The 24,474-nt window shown below is 46.0% G+C and overlaps 1 protein-coding gene across 3 annotated transcripts in view; it reads left to right on the top strand.

Moving 5' to 3' along the window:
- Positions 1-205: 205 nt before the first annotated feature.
- Positions 206-24,474, top strand: part of TRABD (TraB domain containing) — a 37,408-nt gene continuing 13,139 nt past the window's right edge. Inside the window, exons 1-6 of one of the 3 annotated variants that reach the window (XM_075428953.1) lie at positions 206-305; positions 11,081-11,143; positions 13,350-13,428; positions 16,020-16,186; positions 17,163-17,303; positions 24,299-24,409. In XM_075428953.1, coding sequence (XP_075285068.1) covers positions 11,120-11,143; positions 13,350-13,428; positions 16,020-16,186; positions 17,163-17,303; positions 24,299-24,409 — 522 coding nt within the window. In that variant the 5' untranslated portion in view covers positions 206-305; positions 11,081-11,119. Of the gene's footprint in view, positions 310-11,080; positions 11,144-13,349; positions 13,429-15,745; positions 15,883-16,019; positions 16,187-17,162; positions 17,304-24,298; positions 24,410-24,474 lie in introns of those variants that run through there. The other 2 variants (XM_075428954.1, XM_075428956.1) reach the window with 2 other exon arrangements.

The raw sequence follows: 24,474 nt of genomic DNA, 5'->3' as shown, positions 1-24,474 counted from the left end.
CGCCGGCGGAGGGCAGCCGCGCCGGGGAAGAGGGAGCCGGGCCCCGCGGCTGCCGGGCCCCGCGGCCCGTGCGCCTTCCGGTGCGCGCTGGGAGCTGTAGTCCCCGCCGCCCGCCGCCGCCCGTCTCCGCGCCCGGCCCCGCGCCGGCCAGGGACTACAAGGCCCAGGCTGCCCCGTGGCGCCGGGCCCGCCTCCCCCATGAATAACTACTGCCGCATGGTGCCTGGCTGGCGTGGCCCTGGCGCCGGAGCTCTGTGCCCCCGCCGCCGCCTCTCCCGCAGCGCCGGGACTCGCCGCCCCGCACGGCAAGTGAGGGAGCCGGGGGGACGGGGGGAGCGGCCGCAGCGCCCGCGTCCTGCCGGGCCGGGGGGCGGCGGCGGCGGTGCCGTGTTGGGGCCGAGCCCCGACGCGGGAGGGTGTGAAGGGGAGCGCGGGGGCTGTCGCGCTTCTCCCCGTGCCCGGTGCCGCCTCCCCTCGCCGCCTGCCCCCTCACGCCCGGCCCGGCCCGGCCCGGCCCTTCCAGGTGGCCGGCCCGGAGGCGCGACGGGGCAGCGCCCCGCTCGGGCGGGAAGGCGGCCGGGGCGAGGCGGCCCGCTGCCGCCGCTGGAAGCGCTCCCGGCCCGCGGGGAAGGGCGGCCGGGCCGGGGCCGGCCGGGCGCTGCCCCGCCGGTGACCCTGGGGGCGGCGGGGGCTGAGGGGCCCTCTGCGGGCGGGGGCGGCCTCCTCGGCCTCGTCGCCCGGAGCCTGGAGCGCGAAGCGGAGGGGAAGCGGAGGGCGGGAGGCCGCTGCCCGCCCGCTCCCCGCCGGAGCCCTGCGCGGCGGCCGGCCCTGGGGCTCCGGGGGCGTGTGCGGGGCGCCCCGGGCTGCTCCGCGCTTCCGAGGCGCGGGGCGGGGGGAGCCCGGGAGGAGGGCAGCAGAGACTCGCGGGTTTGCTTCTCTCTGGTTGTTTTTTGCTGTCTGGACAGTTTTGACTGTTTTTTAGCCTGCCCGCGTTGTGCGTCGCGTGCAGTGAACTCAGAAATCAGGATTCTGAATTCGCCTCTGAAAACAGTTCTCGTTAACCCAGGCCTCAGAAATAACTGGCGCCCCAGGCTCTTCTCTCGAGGAAGACACACGTACCGGTGACCCTGTGCGCCAGTACCCGTACAGCGAAGCCGATTGCTTTTGGCTAGCTTTCAGGAGGAAAGGGGGCCTTTCTGTCTGGTAGAACTTTGCAGAAAGGTGTGGCTGCTGAGCGGTGGCTGCCGGGTCGGAACAGCCAGAGGATGGGCTTCTGGAGGTTAGGTGCTGCTTTGCGTCTGTGGTGCTGTCAGTAGCAGTCCCGAGAAATACCGGTGGTGCCTGGAATGGCATCGCTTCTCCGTTTTGTAGCACCTCGTATTTGTGCACCTACTGTTCAGCTCATGAATGCACGTATTCCTTCCTCGAAAGCCAACAGAGTAAAGCAAAGAAACGGGGGGCACGGGGAAACCCCAAACCAAACAGATTTTAGGGGTTTCCCTGCTGTCTTTTAGCAGGGGATAGACCATAAGCAGTAGGAGAATAACACACATAACATTTAATTATGGTGAGCTAAATGAATTTATTAATGGAAAATTCTGGATTACGCCTGTGGCATTGGTTTGTGCCCTGCTGTTTGTGGCTTTCGGTAGACTTTGAAGTTTCAGTAACTTTAGTTACTGATTATAAATTTGTCAGCCGTCGCAGTGTCTGGCACTCGTGTCTTAACTGTAGATTCAGATATTGTTTAATTCAGCGCTAGAAGAGTTAGATGTATTTTTCAGTGCATTCTTTCTTCCGTATGGTAAATATGATGAAACATTGCTGCTGCCACCACCACAGCTGTGAGTAAAACACAGTGGTTTGGGCATCTTGCTTGTGGGAGACTCATCCGATTGCTTTTTTTTATAATAGTACTTTTCAGAAAGCATCTTCTGTTTCCTTATTTTCTACTTGGGAGGAGTGAAGAAAGAGGTTTGGGGCAGCCTTAGAAAATGAAAAAAGGAGAGCAGGCCAGAGATAAGCGTGCTGCAGGTTGAGTGGGAGGGGTGCGTAACTGCAGCAGTCTGAAGGGATATCGCAGCATGCCCTTTGCCCGCCAGTGCCCGTGGGAAGGAGGGGTTCTGCAGCTTGTCCTGCCCGGGAAGCACTGGCTAGCCGCACCGCCTGTCTGCCGTAACCAATTTAGTACTAGGTTTCACCGGTATATTCTGTTGGTAATGGTTGTTACTGGATAGGTATTTGCGAACAGGTTTCGAATGCGAGTCATTTGTGAGGTCAGACCTTCAATTATTGAAGGTTTTTGTAAAGGGCCACTCAATGTTGAGATGCTACAAACACGGTAGTTAATACTGTGGTTCTGCATTTGAACTTACAAACTCTATGAGTAGGAGTGAATTCTTTTTTTCCTGCCTGCAGAATGACTCTTGGGTGCTTTAATATTAACTGGAATTTATAAGATTTATATGAAAATGTGCATGCGCTCGGAGACAAGGTCTCTTCCTTTCCTTTCGCTTCTTTTTCTCTTTCAAAAAAAAAGAAGTCAGAGGGGCTGTTTTCTTCTGCCTCCTTCCTTCCCCTCCACCTGCCTTTAGTTGACATGCTATGCAGTTTGAGTGAAATCGCTGAAGGATGCAGAGATTTAGCATCTCCACGCGGAAGAATTGAAGTGTCCTGATGACACCATGTACCAGGCTGCAGCAGAGAGTACGCTGGAGCTCCAGGAGTTCGTGTTTTCCAGTGGTTAAGCCCTGCAGGTTGTCTGCAAAATAACCTCGTCTGTACAGACGGTGCAACGCCGCGCACACGCGCTCAGAGGTCTGTGTCTCTGTGCAGGAAGGGCGTGCACACTTGCGAGAGCGAGCAAGAGCCTGCACCACAGCTGCACAGCAACACGAATGCTGATGGGGTTGAAAAAAGGTCTCCAGTCACCTGTGGGTACCTCTGGAGATCCTGATCTCACCTCGGTGGGACGCACGTCTCCCGTGTTGCACAGCTGGGAGCCATGATGCCGAAGGACGGTAAGACAGCTAGGTACAGGGTAACCGATAAAGAAGGCCTGTGTATGAGGAACCAGGATCAGGAGCTGCTGAGGGGTTTTCTCGTTTCTTTGGAGGGCAGCAGTTAGGAAAGGAAATGGAGATAATCATTTGAGAGAAGATGGCTTTTTAAGTACCGAGCTTGTCAGGTGCAGGGCGCTTTACACATCCAACAAGCGGTGCAGCGGCTGGATGGAGTCGCAAGTGAGACGACTTTCCTGGTTGGTGTGAGTGTCTGTAGTACTGAACGGTTAGTGCTAACAGGGGGGCTCCTGTGCTGGCAGGCTGGCATTACGTAGCTTTCCTGGGGCTTTGTCTCTCTGAGGTCTGCCTTCAGACCTGTCCCTCTTTCTCCAGTTCCCTGCCACAATAGAGCTCTGTGTCTTTGCTTGTTGCCAGCACATGGGCCTCTGTCATGTAACAGTGTTTTCAGCTTTTGTGAACACCTGGTGAGTTTGAAAAAGAGTAGATCAGCTTGTTCCCAGCTCCTGTTTGGAGACTAGGATGGAAGGGGCAGGCAGAAGAGCACTGATAAATACCGTGTTTGGCAGTTGGGCAAGATTATTTTGTCCTACAAAATCCCAATTTTTACCATCGTAAGGATTGCATTTAAAAGTGTGCATAACAGAATTAATTAATGTGAGTGTCTGCCAGTACTCGAGACCCAGCTTCTGCATATCTCAGCAGACAGCCACTGACACATGGAATAAATGTATATGTGGAGTTTAAGAAGACTTCTGCAACAGTTTTGTGGAGCACAGTCAAGTATCTTCCAAGCCACTAGTTAGTGTCCGTGGCAGAACTTCTCTACCCATCTTCTTCACTGGGTGCTCGTAGGTAATGAATAGAGAGTGGAAAATTTGCTTCTTGTAGAACTCCCTAGAAACTGTGCATACAGCACCTGTGCCCTTTTGCTGTTGCTCTGCTTGGGAGTGTTTTGCAGAGGGTTCCGCAGAATCAGAAGTATCACTTGGTTCATAGTTTTGAATGGCCTGGAGGGAGGAGATGTGCTGAGTGGGTATCTTACCCCAGTCTGCTGATCGCAGGAGAGTCTAATAAAATATTTTGGTTCCAAATCTTCCCTGAGTTCACATGATTCCTATTGGAATAAAATAGGAAGGTGACTTGGTTAGGTGTGTAGGTTCTAAAGTGGCTGGCCAGACTTGGGCCACGTCACTTTCGTCTTTCTGCCCCGTGTTTCCAAATTCAGCAACCTCTGTACAGCCCCTTAAAACAGTGAGGATTTGGCCTGTTGTTTGTTCATAGTTCTGCTCTGCATTAGCATCTTGATTCACCTTATACTTGCTCATTGCATCTAGTAGCCCTAGTCAATGTAATAGTGATAATTCCTGAAACCACAAAACACGTGAGAATGCCTTCCTGTCTTTCACTGATGAACGGGTCAGTGCATCAGTGTCCCAGGCCAGATACTCCCATATTCCAACACCTTCCTTCAAACAAAATGAACTTAGTTGTCTGTGACTTGTGTCTTTTAGCTTCCAAAATTTGCAAATGGATGTTGGCTCCAGCGTGCAGGTACCTGAGTTTACGCTACATGCATCAGCACGTTTCATGTTGCAGGAACATCTCATTGATGCTCAGAGGGTAAAAATCTTTGTTTTGAAATTTATGAACTACTGAGTCATGAGAAACCAGAGCCGCAATCTACAACCATCTGTGATCACAGAACCAGTTGCTCAGTTAAGTTTCAGAGGCGTGGGTTGTGTCAGAGATACGTGCAATATGTAGAGTAGGTCACCTTGGTGATGGTTTTGAAATACATTCCAATTTCTGAATTCGTGGCTGCTGCATTAATTGGCAGTCAGGTTTCAGCTGATGCATCCTTCTGAGTATGAGCAGTCTATCAACACAGAAGAGACACCATTTGGAGCTGATGATTGTTTGTAAACATTTGTAAGATTTCTGTGCACAAGAGTGGAAGAAACCTCAGTAATCTTAAGTACTCTGCTTCCACTGCAGAGGCTGGTGCTGAGACCTAGGTGGGTATCTGTTGAGTTGGTTTCGCCTTCTTGGCAGGTTAAATGTTAGGCATGGGAGTTGCTTTGTTAGGTGTTCCAGACAGCGAGTAATGTGTGCGGTGGTTTGCCAGTGGGAGAGAAGTTGTGTGTGTGTCTTCTGAAGTGTTGATATGCCTCTTCTGTTTACATAAAATCAGTGGTCCTGTTAATAGGTAGCAGCATTCAAATGAACGTGCTTATGCAGTGCACGTTATGAATCTGACGTGCACAAGCTGCACCAGCTAAACCGAACATCTCTTGCTAGTGAAACTGCAGGTTTAGAGGATAGAAGGGACATGGCACACTTGGTGCATGTAGATGTGAGTAAATTTTTATTGCTGCATCTCATGCCAGGTGGATGGCAACTGTCTGTGTTCTGGCCAGTGATATTGGTGTTAGAGGGCTGGGTCAGGGGGCTGTTCATGAAATGGTCGTTTGCGTGTGCCCGTGGCTTATGACCAGCACAGGTCAGTTCTGGCTCGGTCACAGCGTGACCTGCGTGAGGTGTCCTGTATTCTCACTGGAGGATGCCCACTTCACTGTTTGACAGCTTGCTCTTGAATCAAATTCAGTCCTTAGCCTACCTCTCGTCCTTCCTACAGTGACTCTAGGGGAACAAGGATGAGCAATGTTGGCATGTTGCTGGGAGGATGTGCTGTCCCAAGGGTGTGGGGGGACCACCTTCTGAAGGATTAAAAACAAAGGAAAATTCACATTGCAAGATTGAAATGCTTTGAAAGCTCCAGCAGCCTTCTGACTACTTGTTCAGATAGCAGAGGTCAGATTTATAAACGTATTGAAGTATTCATACACCTTGGTTCCTTATTTGTAAAAGAAGGAAGTACATATAATCCCTTCTCTGAGGCTGCAGCGTTAATACTTCAAGTGCTGAGAGATATGGATACTTCCTGCAATGCTAGTGAATATTGTAACTATCTAAAGCAGTAATACATGCGTTTAGATTGGGAGGGGGGGGGATCAAACATAAAAATTGTTGGTGTCCCTTTCAATAAAAGGTGAAACAAGTTGTAAAAGTTGTGTGGCTCTTATTTTGTTACTGGTTATTTTGACTTGCATGCAGTGCGTAGAAAGTGCAGAGCAATTATAAGACTACAGAGAAATTTGTTTCCCTCTTGCAGTGTCAACATGTTGAGAAAAGCGCATGCTGCTTCTGAATTTCTGTATAGCTCAGAAGGAAAAAAAGCATTCGATAAAAATCTTTTTAAAGAGTAGCTGACTAGGTTATTTTATAGGCAGGAACATTTTTTATTGATTCAGTTGAATCACTGTCTGAAGGAAGCAAATTTAGACAAGACGATAAAGGAAGAAATTCAGTCTTGCTGTAGGGTACCTTAATGACCTGCCTGTCCATTCTCTGTGTTGTGCTTGAACTGTCTCACTGAACCACCTAGTTGAAATAAAACAACAAAGGGCATTTGTTCTTTAATGGTAGCTCCTGTTCTAATGCCTACAACTTGCCTTGCTAGAACCCCTGACTAGTGAGCATACCTCTTGTCTCCTCGAGACTGCGAGCTAAGAGAGTTTCAAAAGCCTAAATACGCAGCTAGAATCAAAACACTCTGGTTGGCTAAGACCACCCAGTATGAAGAACGGGCCAGTAGTTCATGAGCGTATTTCGTGCCAAGAGGAAGCTCTGCTGAAGCTGTTTTACATTCAGAAAGCTGGAGGACTGGTGTGAAACAGCATGGCAGGGAGGTCCTTGTCACCCTGCTTTTGTCAGTCACTGTGCAGGGTAAGCGTTGCTAGAAGATGTTGCACTGGCCTGCGTGCTCCTTTCTGAACTTGTGGTATTGGGAGGAAAAAAAATAATCCCCAAAGTGTAGGGGAAGAATACAGCCCCTCTTCCACAGTGCTCACTGAGGTCGTAGTTATAGGAAATGCCCTTCTATGTCTTTATTTATTAAATGTAAAGTGTGAATGGCTGCCCTGTGTGTCCTGTCAGGACAAGGAGACCTTGAAAGGAAATAGATGCCTATTGGTAAGATGAGTGATGGCCAAATTTTACAATATTTAACAATATTTAATCACTCAGTGAATGGCAGGCCCTCGAGGACAAGCGAAGATGAAACAAGCGTGAGAATTCCACTTGCTGGGGAAAAAGGTAATTGAATTGGGAATTCAATGAGCAAGGAGCCCTTTCAAGAAAATCCCAGAGGCAAAACCCAGTCTTGCTGGATCATAAGGAGCCAGGTCTGGCAGCTGCTTCTTTCTTCTGGCACCAGGAATTTTCTTGGTGGCACTCTCATCAGGAGGAATGAATCCCAGTTGCAGACAGTCACCTGGCAGCTAACAGCAATACTTTCTAATCTCTGATCCTTGAGCGCCTAGAAGCTGCATCTCCCAGTTAGTCTGAAAGAAATGCGCTGTCGTACCTGAGATTTTCAGTATGTGGTTTATCTCACAAGGACCTCTTACAGGCCTTTTAAGTGGCTGGAGGGGAGGGATTTGATTGGTTTCACATGTTCGTGCCAAATCCCATGGTAATTAGAAAAACTTGAGGTTATGAGATGATGTGGTATACATATTATGGGACACAATAAATTATTGTCTGAACAGTTGCTTTTGCCTGTGGCTTTACAACTTGGGGCTGAATTTCCTTCTGTTCCCTGGCAGGTTCTGCTGACCTCCTCTTTTTCACGTGCACGTGCACCAACCCCTATAATCTGAAGTAATCTTTTTTTTCCTGGAGTGCTGTGCACTGCTCCTCGGAATGACACCGAGACTGTTACCTCACTGCCAAGTTTGTTTAAAAATCACCCGTGGGTTAGCAAGCACAGACAAGTAAGCTCTGCCTTGTTACCTAGTCTCATTTCTCTAGGAAGCTGAACTTGATTGAAAACAAAAAAAAAAAGAAACTGCAAGGTTGAAAAAGCAAGCTCTGAGAAATTTGGAAATGCTTGAATTTAAGTTGCCCAGGTGCTTGCCAGATTTGGTCTGAATCGGCACCATTTTTCTCGCTGTTGGACACGGTGGGAGGGAGTGCATACAGATTCGTACACTTCAGTTCCAAACTTGTGTAACAGCAAGCTGTGGTCAGTCCTCTCTCAGAGGTTTCAGGATTAATATTTCAAGTATTCTGGGATGTGGATGTCTTCTGTGGATATGTAGATGTACAGGGATGGTAGCTTTTCCACATGGATGAGCTAGGTCAGCCTGGAGTCCATGGTATTTGACCAGTTCTGAGGATATATGCACTTGCTCCTGAGTTGTCGATGAGGACACTGCCTAGCTGAGTAGCCAGCCTTGTCCATGCCCTGGTGTTGACGTGTTTTGTGCCTGTCATCCCTCACACTAAGGAAGAGCTTGAACACGTGCAGATTTTCATGGCAGTTGTTCAGCTGAGTTTTAGTCTGCTGTTGACAACCAATTGTAAGAGTTTTCTCAATGTTGACTGAGTAACCTGAATTCCTGGGCATGTTCTAAGGAAACAAAAAATAATCCAGAAACAGTTCTTCTGCATGGCAGATTTCACCTCGAGTGGGTCTTGAGCAAGTCTAAGCATCTGAGAACAAGATCTCCTAGAAGAAAGTGGTGGCAGACTTGCTGGTGGATGTGGCTGCCCAGTCTCTCATCTGACCATCGTGGTACTGTGCCGTGGGGTCCCTGCAGACACTGCAACCCTGCAGTGGTGGAGCTGGGAACCACGCTGAACAGCTTTGCTTTCTCCAGAGGTTGTACAGGTCAGATAAAAAGCAGTGCTAGTCAGCATGAGTAAACTTAAGAGAAGATCTCTCTCCTCAGTATCAGACACGTTGTTTACCCTGTTGTGAGAAAGGGATGAGTTTTTCTGAAATGTCACTTGGTGGAAAAAGAATCACCCGGTGCTTCTGTATAGAAGTCTGTTCTTTAACTGAAACTTGCAGTTTACTATTTTTAGTTTTTTCCCATAGAAAAGAGACAGGTTTTCAAACCCCAGCAGGCCTCAACCAAGCTTAGAACTTCAGTTTATGTTTGGAGCCAGCTGATTCACTGGCAGAAAAACACTGTGGTATTTTGCACCTAAACCAATTGAGAGCCAAGCCCAGAGCTGAGCATGGGAGTACTGGTACACCCCTGGCTGATGTTGTGGTTGGACAAATATTTTCTCAGAGGGCAGTGTCGGTTTCAGCATCTCTGCTTCACGCTGTCCCTGCAGCTTTGCTGCTGCCGTTGTTCCTGCAGCTGTCTGGTCAGCTGGGTTTAAAATGCCTTGGTGGGGTGTGGGGGAACAAAAGGAGTTGGTTTTTTAACCTGAATCTGCTCTGCAGTCTGGTTTACTGCAGGACTGGACAAATAGTTAAAGCAGCCTGTCAGAGACAGGGCAGCATAAAAACAAGCACTGGGTTCGCTTAAGCCCACAGTGCCACCAGGCTGTCTGGGTGGGCTGGCGTGTCCCCGTTCAGGTTGCAGGTCTTGGGGCAGGGGTTTCCTTCTGCTGTGCTTATTTAGAGCTGTCCATGCTGCACGTAAATCATGGGAACCCTGAGGAAGAGAAGAGTGGTTCAGCTTCACCTGCTGTTTCTGCTTACTCTGACGTCCAAGTTCCCTTCGCTTGACCCCTGGAGGGCATGGTCCTGGTTTTGAATTTATATTATGCATTGTAGCGAAAACGATGGAGTACTTGGCAAACTGCGTCTTGCATTGCCTGTGTGGACTTCTTGCATGGTTTTGAATAACCAGTTTGTTACTGTGCCTCTCGGGCTGTTTGCAGTGTGTAGGTTTTGTTTCAACAAGGCGTTTGCCTCGCAGCTTGGGAGCCGCGTCCATAGCTGTTGCCTGCTCAGGGTGGGGGGCTGTGTTGGGTGTCATGGGCGGTTTGTTGAGGGAGCGTGCAGAAGCGAGGCCACCCCGTGTTTTTCTTGCCCAGCCTGCAGCTGCACTCTCTGTTTGGCTGAGCGCTAGCAGTGGGCAGCACCAAGGTGTGGGTTGCCGCAGTCCCTCCGGACAGGCGTGGGGGGAGGTGTGCCGGCTGTCAGAATTGCTCTTGCACGCTTCACGCTGCCCAGGCAAACACCGGTTTTGTAGAAACATATTTTAAGCAAAGCTAGAAAGCAAAACAACTTACTTGAAAACAAAGGCTAGAAACCAGGATGTGCTTCGGTTGTAGTGGGACAGCAGTGAGAGTTGGCAGAGTGAGCACTAGTCACGCACTCGGGGTCTTGTGCAATCCCCTTAGAGCAGCATCGAAGTCAGATCGTAGCACTCTGCCAGCTTCGGGGAGGACTTCCGGACTTGAACAGCATGGATGGAAGAAGGAATCTTAAAACCGAGACATGGAAACCGTTCACTGAGGGTGTGAAAACTCAGTTCCCAGGGTTTTTCACACAGGCGTGATCTTACTCATGTTCTGACCCTGGCATATTTGTAAATACATACGTGATAACACAGTGCAGATCAGATAACAATGTGTGTGGCTCTCTGTTTGAATATTGAGACTTTGACTGCTCTCCTATTCCTTGTAGTGGTAGAGTCCTACAAATATAGATGATTCCTAAAATTTGCCTAAAAACTGCCTTGATGTATTTTTTTTTTTTTTTTAGGAGAACTGCTGATATAATTGAGCAAAATTTTTGCTGTTGCTGAAATCTTTTTGGCAACTATCCTGTGTCTTCAATTACTTACGAGTGATCTGGGGGAAAAAGGCATTTTTGCAGAATCTAAGACAGCAGTAAAAGCAAATTTCGAGTTCCCATGAAATCCACCCTTGTTTACTATGGAGTAGTAAAGTACAGGACCATGCTCTGGATTTAGAGCCAATTCAAGAACAGATTGAAACAGGCTAGTTTTACCCCACTGAAGGGGGGGGGGTGTTTATTGTTTGCCTTTTTTTTTTTCTTTAACAGCAGCATAATTGAAAAGGTGGCATTTGTGCATCTTCAGTTTGCTGCTTTTATTACTTCAACTTCTGTTAGACAGTGTAGAGACACCTCTGCTTCCATATTCCCCCCCTTACATTTCTTAAACTAGTATTCTGGCTTGTGCCATTAATTTTTAATTCTTCTCCATTCCTTTTATTTCTTGCAGTTCGTGTGTGGTTGGTGACGACAAGCCTACGCTGCAGGGATGCAAGAGGAGCAACAGCCTGAGGTAGGGCTTGGAGCTGAAGATTTTTTTTCTGGGTAGAATTGCAGGGAAGGCCAAGACTCTGAACCAGCCAGATTCTTCCACTCATCCTCAGGGAAGGTCTGCAAAATCAGAGGGTCAAGACTACCAGTGTGAAACCGCTTTTAAAACAGGGGGGTGGGGGCTGAGTGTTTGGGGGGTTTTTTTGCCACATTTAGGTTCTTCTTTTCAGGGTCCTTTTCCCTCCAACTGCAACAGATAAAAAGGGTCTTGTATTAATTTACTTGCAAGTGAGGAATTGCAGAAAATAGCCTAACCTATGAGCTTAAACCTTTAGGAGGAAAAAGTGTTTTGAGAGTAAATTACACAAATTTATTGTATACAAATGACCTTACTGTACATAGGTTAAGTACTTTGCCAAATTAAACTGAGTTGCTTTTTTTCTACCCTTACTGTTCCTTCTCCTTTCATATCCGTGTATCTGAAAACCTTTTTCTGGTGTACTAGATGAAGCTCAGGAATTTATTTTTTTTATGAGATACCAGAATGTCGGTTTCTGTGTCCTGTTAGTCAACTGAAAAAAAAACAAAGAAAAGGCAGACTCTTAATGTGGTGCTTAGTGCCTTTCCCACTGCAGTGTTGTAATGTTGTTATGATGACAAAGCCAGCGTGACAGGATTAATTCCATATGTTACAGATGGATACATTTTTCAAAAATATTTTTGTGAGTAGAGTCTGTAGGCAGTAGAGTCAACCCATATGTTGTGATCAAAAGCTGAGCTGGTGTTAAAGTAGATTTGTGAATGTAATTGCAATTTGTGGTGTAATTGCAGTTTGCAGTTGTCAATGAACAGGCTTTTGTTTTGTAGTGAAAGGATATGTTGCTGTGACTGTTTTAAACTTTGCACAGTAAAGCTGTTGTACTTTTTGATCTTACTCCATGAAATACATGATAAATTTTGCCTTACCTTCAGTGGGGCCAAGGTAAGACACCCAGGATTTATTATCTGAAAATAACTGTTTGGCATAATGGAATGCAAGAAGAAATCAATTACTCTTGTTGAAAACTCTTAACAATTGGATGTGCTTTGTACAGTCCTGTTTTAAACCTTACTAGGTTAAGCACAAAGTAAATAAACCAGTCATTCTAGCTAAAAAGCTGACATCCTTCAGGAGAGCCTGGCTGCCTGCTTGCTGGCTCATTAATACTGCCTCTCATTTGGAAGGTACTTGAATGATGAGGGATTCACATCCTGTCTCTAGCTTTTTGACTTGGTGTTGTTCAAGAATTCCAGATTCTCCTAATAATCATCCTGATTCAACTTTGAATTAATGTAGTTGCCTAAAGAGAGTTTATAGTTGGGCTTTTCCTGATTCTGAAGTCTCTCTTTTCTGCGCTAACTCTGCCTCTCTGGCTTGGATGACATAAGCTGGATGACTGGGATTGTTTAAATTCTATGCACGGCTTTTAAAACTTGCCTGTTAGTTTAAGAAAGGTTTTGTTAGCCAAAGGCTTGCCTCATACTTCTAGTGATAATATTTAAAAGTCAGTCTTTAGGAATCTTTTCAATTACCTTCTGGTCCTTTAGAGAACAAAACTATGCAGATGCTTTGCATCCTTTTGCCTGTGATTTCTGATGTGTATGAAGTCAACATACACAGAAACTTTGTAAGATTGGGTGTGTGTATTGTGAAATCACAGAATCACAGAATGGTAGGGGTTGGAAGGGACCTCTGTGGGTCATCTAGTTACCTTACACATATTCCAACAGAACAAAATACTTGAGCAGACTCCTCTAGAATGGATGTGTGTATTCTTGTGAGTGCTGATTAACTTTGTCAGACTCCTGACAGACTAATGTTGCCTGGTAGTTGACTCAACTATGCCATCTTATAAAATTTGTGCACATTTTAGTTTCCATACAGAAAATTCTATGGTAGTGTTAGAGATAAATTTGTTCTTTTTCTTTTTTTAAACTCCATGTCAGATATAAATATTACCTTTGAAAAGAGACATGAAATAGTTTTTAATATGTTCTTTCTTGTATATATCCAGCTAGGAGAAAAACAGTTGTAAAACCACAGACATTTTGAACTGTTGACACTGCTTAAATTATTTACTTGCTTGAATATTATATATAGGTTCAAATTGAGCCAACTCACATGGGGAAAGATGTATTAAAACGTTTCATTATAATTCCCAGCCTCCTTTTGAATTTGTTTCGTACAGGCTGCTGCAGATCCTATGTCGTCCTCTGAAGCACCAGAAGATGGCCCAAAGGAAACGTCAAGTGTATCGCAGAATATCTGTATGTTTCTGGTTGGGCTGGGGAGGGTGTGTTGCGTTGGAGGTATATTGAGCTAAATGTCCATGCCTTTTCCTTACCTAATAAGGATGTGGCTGTTAGCACAAAAGGGAGATGTGAATGAGGTCATGTGTGAATTAATCTGTTCATGAGTTGTAGAGAGGTCCAGTTGCGTAAACCAGATTTTGAAAGAGCAATGACATGTCAATTGTCAGTTTGCTGTTCCCATGCTTTCAAAAGAAAATAAATGTTTTTTTATTTAATAGATATACTGAGCTATTGTTTTAATCTTAATCGTTGCTCTCTAAGCCAGAGATGGAGAAGTATGTTTGCTTTGGTGTTTTGGCATCTACTGCTACATCATCTACTCCAGTTGTCCCAATGGAATACTTTGCCCATGCCAGCATGGTAATGTTTTGATATGAAGGCCAAGCCTGCAGGATGTGGAGATAGAAGTATTCCAGCCAAAACTGTCTTGTGAAGCCCGGCAAGAGTATCAGTCCTTACCTTTTAGTGGTAAGGATCAGATGACAGACATTTCTTTCTCAGGAGGAGAAAACAAAGGCTTCTTAGGATTTGCTTTGCGTTTATTGATACACTGTTGTGATGTACATGATGTTCATTTTCAACAATAGGAGCATTCAGATTGTGCTTTCTGGCAAATAATAGGCTCTGAACCACCTTAGGGCAAATTAGCAGGTAACAGCAACATTACTATAGTGCTGAAGTTGCTGAATAATCCCTAGGGATCGCAGCTTTCAGAAATAACAATCATGGGAGCAAACAGAGCCTTGACTAAAGCTATGGGAAAAAGCATTCCAACCTAAAGAAGCAGATTAATTTTTTATGTTGTTTTTTTTCTCCAGATATAGAAATTGCTTTAATAAAAACGTAGCTGCTCCTGAGAATGTTTTCCTTGATTATGTCCTTAAAGGATAACATCTGGTACTGCACTGTTACACAAGTTTTTCTTCCCATGAAACATTATTCAGTCTGGTTCTCAATATATGTATGAGGTGAAGGCTGGAAAATGAATAGAAAGGAAATCTGTTAAGGTCTACTGAATATGTAGAAACCACTTTCAACTGGGGGAATCTGAGCCGTAAATGGCTTTAGGCTAGGACAGTATTTGGGGAAGGTATCGTGCGCGCTTCCCCATTTCATATACTCTTCCTTAGATACCCACTTTTGACCGTTGTGGGACGCAGGACATTTGCTTAGGTTGGTTTTGGTTGATCTGCTGTGGCTGCTTTTATGATTATGTGACTGAGAGTACTACAAATGCAACAGCCCTGCCTCTTCTCCCTCCTTGTACAGTCATGTTTTCCCCACACCCTCCTTGGCATCACCGTCTGTTTTGGCAGCAACGTGGTCTTACACCAGACCATACTGATTGCAACACACCATGTTCTTGTGTATTGACCATGAAGTGGCAGGTTGCTAAAATGCTAAGAAGGATGTTGGAGGGTGGCTTTTTGTTTTGGGATTTGTTTTTTTTGACAAAGTCTTGTGAGATAAGTATTTGTGGGACAGATCTGGGGCCAGAGCCACATAGTTAAACCAGATTGATGAAACAAATGGATGTGTGGTAGGAGGCTGTAATTTATCTGCGTCTTTGACATCCTGCCTGCAAGCTGTTGACTAACCTTTTTTTTTTTTTTTCCTGGAATTATGATCTTGTTCCAGGGTTCTGGACCACTTGAGACCTCTGCTAACTTGTGCAGCAGCTTGCCAGAGAAAGAGAGTTGGTTGGAAACAAGACGCTGCTTTCCTACTTGATGCTTTTTTTTCTAAGATGCATTACAGCTTAAAGATAACTCATTCAAAGTTACTGTACTTCCCATTGATATAAAACTGAAGCTGCTCTATCTCAGTTAATGAAGCTTTCTGGCATTTAACAAGCAATTGTGATAGATCTTCCCATTTTCCATGGCAAGCTTGACATAGATGGGCTGAACTCACATTGTACCATTTTGGTCTTAGTTTGTTGTTGAAACTAAGGAAGAGTGATTGGTTTCCTGACCTGAATACATCTTAAGGTTTAATTTTCAATTGTATGCTGATCCCTGGTGTGTCAGTCACAGAAAAGGCAAAGATTGGTACTGTAGGTATCCTATATGTGCCAATATGTGCAGGTGACTTCACCAATGTATTCAAACCATTGTACATGTGTTGCTATTGTTATACAGATAAAAATCCCAAAAAGGGATCACTTTTGTTCTAGAATGAAGAAAAATGCCTTTTTTTTTTTTTTAAACAATTTAGTGTATACCTTTTCTAAGTATTCTTTGCTTCTCTATCTACCTCACCTGCCACACAGCTTCTCTCTTTCCCTTACTGAACTGCGTGGACAACCTGTCCCAGTGTCCACAGGGTAGGAAACCTGGACTGAGACCCATGCTTGGAGGCAGCCTCTCCAGTGGTGGCACTCTCAATGATGTAGCCTCAGAACTGAATGTAAGATTACAGTGGTAAATCAATGGCCTTTTAGCTCTGCTCTGCTGTTTAGTGGTGACATTTTTATTTTCTGTTTTACTTTCCTGCACTTTATAGTCAAGTGTGCTTTTCTTTTCCATTTTTCTTACCATTTATAGCTGATGCAGATGCATTTAAAATTCTTCTGGAGATGAAGATGAAGAAGAGGCAGAAAAAACCTGATTTACCAAGCACTGTGACTGAGCTTGACACCGAGGATGGTTCTAAAGTATATGTGGTTGGAACCGCCCACTTCAGTGACAGCAGCAAAAAGGATGTAGTGAAGGTAGATGCTAAGTGGAAGTCCTTAAGCAGCATGTTCATGATGTTGTCAGCTTACCATTAAGTAGAATGACGTCTGCTTTCTGACTCGGTTCCGTGCTGTAGCCTCCAGACTGTATTTTTCTGAAGTTAGCTGTTGGAGGGTAACAGTGTTGTGGGGTGATCTAAGAGGCAGCCGTATTATCTTAGTAATTTTTTGATGCAATACATTGCTCTCCCATCCCGAATATTTCTATTTGCGCTTAAACAACAAACATAGGTACAACGCTGGTGTTAAAAGTAGAAGTCTCACTGGTGAAGCTTACTCTGCCTGTCACGATAAAGCCTCGTGTCACACTGACAGTGTGTGCTGCGGTTGTTCCGTACTCGCTGTAATGGGGATGTGCTGAGAAGATGCAAAGCCTAGAACAGAATACAGCTTCTCTGTGCCTCAGGTGTATAATACTGAGCTGTAAAACCATGCTGCCCCAAACTTGGGAATGGAATACCAGACAGCAAATAGGCCTGAAGCTCTAGTGAAAGCAGGAACTGCTTCACGCTGTACTTCATGCAAAGTCTGCAGTTTAGATTGGTTTTGTTCTCCAGGAGCTAGAGAGGGTGGAATCTTGTGCCAGGATCATCAACCCTGGTTCTTGGAAAGCTTATTCTAGCTCTGACTGCAAATGATCACAGAATATGGTCAAAGGAACTTTGTGAATGTGGAAACTTTAACATCCCTTTGCCCCCAGCACAAATTGTTCTCCATTTGCCTGTCCCAAAGCATTCAGTAGCTGAAGCATTTCATTGTCATCCTCCTTAATGTTTTTTCTCAATACATAGCCGTTTGGAGAAGTCTTGTTTACTCTTTCACCATTGTTTTAATTGAAAATGTTTGTTGGAATGTGCTTTTCTGAAGTCCCTTTTCTCATGAAGGTGTCAATATTGGCTACATTTCTGTTTATTCCTTCCTAAACTGGTGTAAATAAATTCATGTTTTTCAGACGATACAAGAAGTGCAGCCTGATGTAGTTGTGGTGGAACTGTGCCAGTACAGAGTTTCTATGTTAAAGATGGATGAAAAGACATTACTAAAGGAAGCCAAAGAAATAAATCTGGAAAAACTTCAGCAAGCTATAAAGCAGGTATGATTCTCTCAGTGCGAATTACAGGTTTGTGTCAAGGGCAAGTTGGCAAGTTAGAAACAAAACCAGTGTTCTCCCAGCTAGGAACTTGATCTGCTTTACCTAGGTGAGAGTACCATTCCAGTGGTAAAGTTAGGTTTGGTATTTTGCTTTCAGCTGGAGTATTGAGGGCTTCTGTTCCACAACAGGATTGTTTGGGCAGTTGTTGACCTAGGCAGGAACCATACTGGGTTTAACAGTTGCTCCGTTTGCAGGGCACAAGTTTAACTGTGTAATTGTAATGCTCCACTAATACACTTAAGTGTGATTATTATCCCTGCAATCTGCATCTCTATCACAGTTATTTAAGAAGCATTTAATTTTAGTGTTGTCGGTTGTGATCAGTTTAGTTGCATTCCTTCATCCTACTGTGTTGCTCTTTCTTTTTAATTCCTATCCACTTGTCTTTTGAGTAGTTTCTCATTGACAGTGGGCCTTGAGGGAGGTTTTTGAAAAATCTGGGCTGAAAAGTGTGGGATTCTATTCGAATTACAACTACTCTGGCAGTTTGCTGTCTGTGTGCACGACACAGGTGTTGTCCTGTATTTTTTCAGTTTCACCCAGTTTGCTTGTATTGAAGTAATTTTAAGCTAGGCAGAGTGAAACAGCACAAAGTTGACTTAAAAATGACAGGACATTTGATTAGAATGGCAGTATGTGGTCAATAGTGAATCACAGAATCACAGAATGGTAGGGGTTGGAAGGGACCTCTGTGGGTCATCTAGTCCAACCCTCCTGCCGAAGCAGGGTCGCCTACAGCAAGCTGCACAGGACCGCGTCCAGGCGGGTCTTGAATATCTCCAGAGAAGGAGACTCCACAACCTCCCTGGGCAGCCTGTTCCAGTGCTCCGTCACCCTCAGAGGGAAGAAGTTCTTCCTCATATTCAGACGGAACTTCCTGTGCTTAAGTTTGTGCCCATTGCCCCTTGTCCTGTCACTGGGCACTACTGAAAAGAGTTTGGCCCCATCCTCCTGACACCCACGCTTCAGATATTTGTAGGCATTTATAAGGTCCCCTCTCAGCCTTCTCTTCTTCAGGCTGAACAAGCCCAGCTCCCTCAGCCTCTCCTCGTAGGAGAGATGTTCCAGTCCCCTCACCATCCTTGTAGCCCTCCGCTGGACTCTCTCCAGTAGCTCTTCATCTTTCTTGAACTGGGGAGCCCAGAACTGGACACAGTACTCCAGATGAGGCCTCACTAGGGCAGTGTAGAGTGGAAGGAGAACCTCCCTCGACCTGCTGGCCACACTCCTCCTAATGCACCCCAGGATCCCATTAGCTTTCTTGGCAGCCAGGGCACACTGCTGGCTCATGGTTAACCTGTCGTCCACCAGGACGCCCAGGTCCCTCTCCACAGAGCTGCTCTCCAGCAGGTCCGCCCCAAGCCTGTACTGATGCATGGGGTTGTTCCTCCCCAGGTGCAGGACCCTACATTTGCCTTTGCTGGACCTCATCAGGTTCCTCTCTGCCCAACTTGGGTTTCCAGTGTCCAGTTGAGTGAACAAAATTCATAGATTGTTATTTTGGTTGTGTGGTGTGATAATTATACATTAGAATTGGTTTAGTGATGTAATTAAGGAATTTCCAGGATTACACCCCTCGTAAGCATATAATCTGCCTCCATGCAGAAGTGCTTGCAGTGCGGGGGGCTCGTCTGCTTGTGTGCGTGCGGGGTCTCATAGTGCGGCCTGTCTGACTCGTGCAGTTAGGCAATAATGCATCTTCCCTGTTTATTTATGTCCTATCAAAGGAAAGAACATTGCAAAACACTTGCATATTGCATGAATTACTGCATCCATCTGTTTATTTTGGGTAAGGTGGATTGTTCCGGTGCTTGTAGTCAAAAGAGTGCATGTTCACAACAGCCAGAACAGCAGAGCTCTTCTGACCTCAGAAAAGGGCACAGCAGCCTTTTTTTAGTATTGGAGCTAAATGCAGTAGTGTTTGCTGTGTTTCTCGTGTTAAGAGGAGAAGGGCAATGAAAATAAAGTAGCAGATTTTTTTTCTCTGTGATGTAAATTCATGTAGACACCTTTATAATTAGCACTTCCTACCAGGGCATGAAGTGGTCGCGTGTGCTGACAGTAGGAAATGCAGACTGTGTTGGCTTCAAAGCCAGAGAATAATACAAAGGTCCTTCCTGTTGTTACGGCTCGATTTTAGTCTCCTTTGTCACCAGGCATAATGCAAATAATAATAAAATTTGGGCATTGTGCCTTTTAAATAATACATTTCTCAGTCTATAGTCTCAACCGAAAAAAACCAAAACACCCAACCTTCCCCCTTTGGTTCAGCAGCAGCATGGGTTATATAGGGAAAACCAGGAAAAACAGTTCAAATGCCTTGTGCTGAATTATAATGTCTTTCTTTTTCTCTAATAAAAGTCAAACCAGCTGGTAAGCTGCTCAGTCCTGCTTCAGTTGTCCTCTCTCACCGAAATGTGCATTCAGGCCCAAAAGTTACACCGAATGTCAACACTGCGTGTAACTTTCATTCTTGAGCATCGAATTAGGAAAAGAAAACTGTCTTTTTGTAATCACTTGTATAAGTCTTAAGCAGTAAAATTGCATTTCATTGCTCTTAACTGAAGTTGGAAACTGAGCAGAGTGATACAAAGCTATTGCACACTTGCAGTGGGGTCACTGGTATTCACAGCTTATCAAGCAACCGTTGCAGCTGAAAAACAGCCTTCCTCCAGCCTCTGCCTGAATTTCCAAACCTTTAACAGTTGTTTGCAGAGAACTACCTGTTTGCTTTCCATTGAGCAAAGCAACACAGTGCAGACTGGTATCTGGCTCAAATGTGGATTACCTGAAGATGCACAGGAACAGTTGGCTTGAACCAAACTGGTGAGATAGGTTTTGTCTTGTCTTCTCCCTTGGCTTCTTGTTTCCACTGTCTGTTCTGTGTCCGTACCGTGGCCACGTGGCAGACTGAACAGGGTTGCTTTCCAGCTGCATCGTGTTCCTACATGGCTGTATGATTGCTGGTCCTGACACAGAGGAGGAGGTGAGAAACCTTGTTCTGGGGCAGAACAGAAAGTGGGCTGGTGGCAGCAAAATCGTAGCTCAGCCTCGCTTTTTTAACCTACTCCTGTAGACTGAAGTTACCTGTGCAGGAATATATTGTAGTCTTGGTGTTTTTAAATGCTTCTGGACGTTGAAAAAGCTCTCGTTTTGCACCATGTGATACAGCCCTCCATGTTAGGTAACGTACAGGATTGTCCTGTTAAATAAAATAGATATAATGTGAATTGGTAGGTGACGGGTACATCCATATGGACAGGAGCAGGCTGCTATCACTTGCTACCTTCACTTGTGCCATAAATCTAACCTCCAGTGTGCTTGCAGCAGTAGGAAGAACAATTCCAGGCTCCAGGTGGCAAGGCTGTGTTTGCACAGGGCTGCGTCCATGGGAATTAAAGTTTCTAAAAGAAGAAATCCAGAGGGCTGTAACACAAACGGTTTGTTTCTGGCCGCAGTTCTTCAGTTAGTGCTGGATCTGTGACTTCGCACCAAGGCCCCTCCTTAGGCTGGGTTCCCATATTGTACAAGTGTGGCTGTGCTGAGTTCAGTGGAAGATTTGTCGTTGTTTTGGCTTGGCCTGGATAAATGCCAGGTGCCCACCAAAACCGCTCTATCACTCCCCCTCCTCAGCTGGACAGGGGAGAGGAAATGTGATGACAGGCTCGAGGGTTGAGATAAGGACAGGGAGAGATCACTCACCAATTACTGTCACGGGCAAAACTGAACTTGGGGAGAAAAGGGAGCTTAATTCATCACAAATCAAATCAGAGTAGGATAGTGAGAAATAAATCCAGATCTTAAAACGCCTTCCCCCACCCCTCCCTTCTTCCCAGGCTCAGCTTCACTCCCGTTTCTCTCCCTCCTCCCCCTAAACGGCGCAGGGAGATGGGGAATGGGGGCTGCGGTCAGTTCATCACACATTGTCTCTGCGGCTCCTTCCTCCTCAGGGGGAGGACTCCTCACACTCTTCCCCTGCTCCAGCGTGAGGTCCCTCTCATGGGAGACAGTTCTCCACAAACTTCTCCAACATGAGTCCTTCCCACAGGCTGCAGCTCTTCACGAACTGCCCCAGTGTGGGTCCTTCCCACAGGGTATAGTCCTTCAGGAACAGGCTGCTCCAGCGTGGGTCCACACGGGGTCACAAGCCCTGCCAGCAAACGTGCTCCAGCGTGGGCTTCTCTCTCCATGGGTCCGCAGGTCCTGATAGGAGCCTGCTCCAGTGCAGGGCTCCCCACGGGGTCACAGCCTCCTTCAGGCATCCACCTGCTCTGGCATGGGGTCCATTCCATGGGCTACAGGTGGAGATCTGCTCCACTGTGGACCTCCATGAGCTGCAGAGGAACAACCTGCCTCACCGTGGTCTTCATCACAGGCTGCAGGGGAAAAGTCTCTGCTCTGGCGTCTGGAGCACCTCCTCCTCCTCCGTCTTCACTGACGTTGGTGTCTGCAGAGTTATTTCTCTCACATCGTCTCACTCTGCTCTCTTAACTGCTGTCTCACCACGCTGTTTTTTTTTTTCTTCCCCTTCTTAAATCTGTTATCACAGAGGTGCTACCACCGTTGCTGACTGGCTTGGCCTTGGCCAGCAGCGGGTCTGTCTTAGAGCCGGCTGGCACTGGCTTTATCAGACCTGGGGGAAGCCTCTCGCAGCTTCTCACAGAAGCCACCCCTGTAGCCCCCCTGCTACCAAAACCTTGCCACACAAACCTACAACAATCATCTTCAGAAGCCCTCTGAGAGATGCCAAGAACAGGTGCCTGGGGAAAGGCGTTAGAACCTGCAGTTGTACTTTGCCTGGGTATTCCTCTCGCCTCCTGTCCTTTTCACTGTCTCCATGCTGTGAAACAGAGTCTGTCTTCCTCAGTCATCCTTTCCTAAACTTTGTGGGTATTTAATATGTTTAATCTGTTCTCATATGTTTGGTATTTCTTTGCACGTTTTCTAGTTCAAGTATCTTATTTTCAAGGCAAGAGTCCTCTAAAGATTGTACAGCAGTACACTGATGTTTGTTTTGTTCCTTTCCCAGTAATCCCTCTCACTCTTCTTGCTTTCTGACTGTTACTGAACACTGGGCTGATAAAATCAGTATTTTGCTTTCTCTCTCCTGTGTGCCAATAGCTCTGCATCCCTCTGCCTGTGCAGTTAAGTTTCTGCTTGTGCATTGGTTTGTGTTTATGGCTGTTGCATCTAACCTGTGAAATTATTGCCAGCCACTCAGGAATTAATGTTCTTTTGTCATCAGCTTTCCTTTATCTGACACTGAATAATCTGGTATTGATAATGACCTCTTTTACTGTCCTGCTCCCATCATTTTTCGTACATTTTGCTCTTTATTCCCAGCTCTTTCTGGCTGGCCAGTTGTTGCTGATTGCTGCTACATGTGGCTGCTGGTCACCTTTTATCTTCTTGATGCTGAGCAAATACGGCAGGCCCTGACTTGCATGCAGGTTAAGAGCGCAAATGACAGACATGCTTCAAAGGTGCATCCCTCTGTTAGCCAGCAGGGTGAATCTTTCTGCCACAGGATAAAAACACAACTTCAAATACATCAATCCTGAAGGGGAGATCAGCCAACAAGTAACCTCAGGCTGCATAATCCTAGTTTTCTTTTCTTTATGGGCATCTTTTCTGAACTTCTGGAAACTCTTATCCCCCAGGCTTTTGAACTGGTTTTCGGGGATGCTGAAAACTCTTTTTCTTACTGCCCTCTTTCTTCCTCACCTCTCCTCAGGAGCCCAGTGCCCTGTCTTTCTGCTCAGCGTAATTGTTTGACTACTGTGTGTCAGTCAGTCATTCCTACAGCGTGCCATGCTTGCCAGTTTGTAGTGTGATAAAGCAGATAATCAGCTGGCTTTGCAAACAGCCCCTCTCTTTTGCCAGTTGTGGTCCCCAGTGGCTCTTGAATCCACTCACCTGCAGAAACTGCCTGCAGCCTTTGGAAAGGTCACGCAAGCATCAGAGCTGGCACAGGGTGGGTCGTTTGAGTATGGCCCTGGGAGCAAGGAATGGAGACCAGGACCTTCCTCTGGTAACTTCAAGCATTTGTATTAACTCAAGCTATCCATGCAACCTCAGCTTCAGTTGCATGAAGCTGGTGATATAGCAGGAAATAAACCTTCAGCAAGGGAAGGGGGAAATGCCCCTTCTGGTAGCGGTACGCACTGATGCCAGACTGGAGGAGATGCATAACCAAGGTACAGGTTATGCTTGGGGACAGATAACACTCAGCCACTGACAAAAAATAATAGACTCTGTGTGATGAGGGACCATTAGTCTGCTTGTGGGAGAGAGTCACACTCAGGACTGTGAGGTCTTTTCTAAGGTCATATGTGCTGAAGTCATGCACAGCCATTTCTTGCACAGTGCTGGGTTCTCTGTGTTTCTGTGGCTGTTAACCTAACCAGTGCTCAGCCTAGTGTTTCCCAGGATTGTGGGAGTGTTTGTGATTAGACCGCTAGGAATTTCACTTTTGGTATCTCTATAACGTGGTGTTCACTGTACATTCAATGGAATATGCTCTTGTGGTCCCTTTTTTCTGTCACCAGATAGATCAAGAAACATTAAATGCGCAGTATGAGCTGTTTTACCTTTCAGTTACTCAAACAGTTTCTTCAAGCAGGTGGAGTAATTATAGACTGATGTAAGTCTGGCTGCCCTCCTTTCTTTTCTTAACTCTGCCATATGTTTTTGCTGAAAGGGAGAATACTTCAGCTGCACGCTGAAGTGAAAAGCTACTTCACAACTGGTAGAAACTGAAGTCAAAGAGCTGTATTGATCAGTGAATTGGCTCCAAAAGGTAACTTCAGTGCAGCTTCTTCACTAAGATCATTAGTGGTTTTTTCATGATTCTTAACAGTGCATTCTTCTTCATAGAAATCCACACAGCTTGTTGAATTTTTTTTTTCCAATGTTTTTCTCCCTTTTTCCGCCAGAATGGAGTCATGTCTGGATTGATGCAAATGCTGCTTCTGAAGGTTTCTGCTCACATCACAGAACAGCTGGGAATGGCCCCGGGAGGAGAATTCAGGGAGGCTTTCAAAGAGGTGTGAACTGGAAATGGGTTTTTTGAGGTCAAATTACTGGCCTTTTGCTCCCAGAGTGGAACTAA

This window comes from Opisthocomus hoazin, chromosome 8 (genome assembly GCF_030867145.1).
Source record: "Opisthocomus hoazin isolate bOpiHoa1 chromosome 8, bOpiHoa1.hap1, whole genome shotgun sequence".
Taxonomy (NCBI): Eukaryota; Metazoa; Chordata; class Aves; order Opisthocomiformes; family Opisthocomidae; genus Opisthocomus; species Opisthocomus hoazin.
The sequence above is the reverse complement of the archived record's forward strand: the minus strand, read 5'-3'. Positions and strand labels throughout refer to the sequence as shown.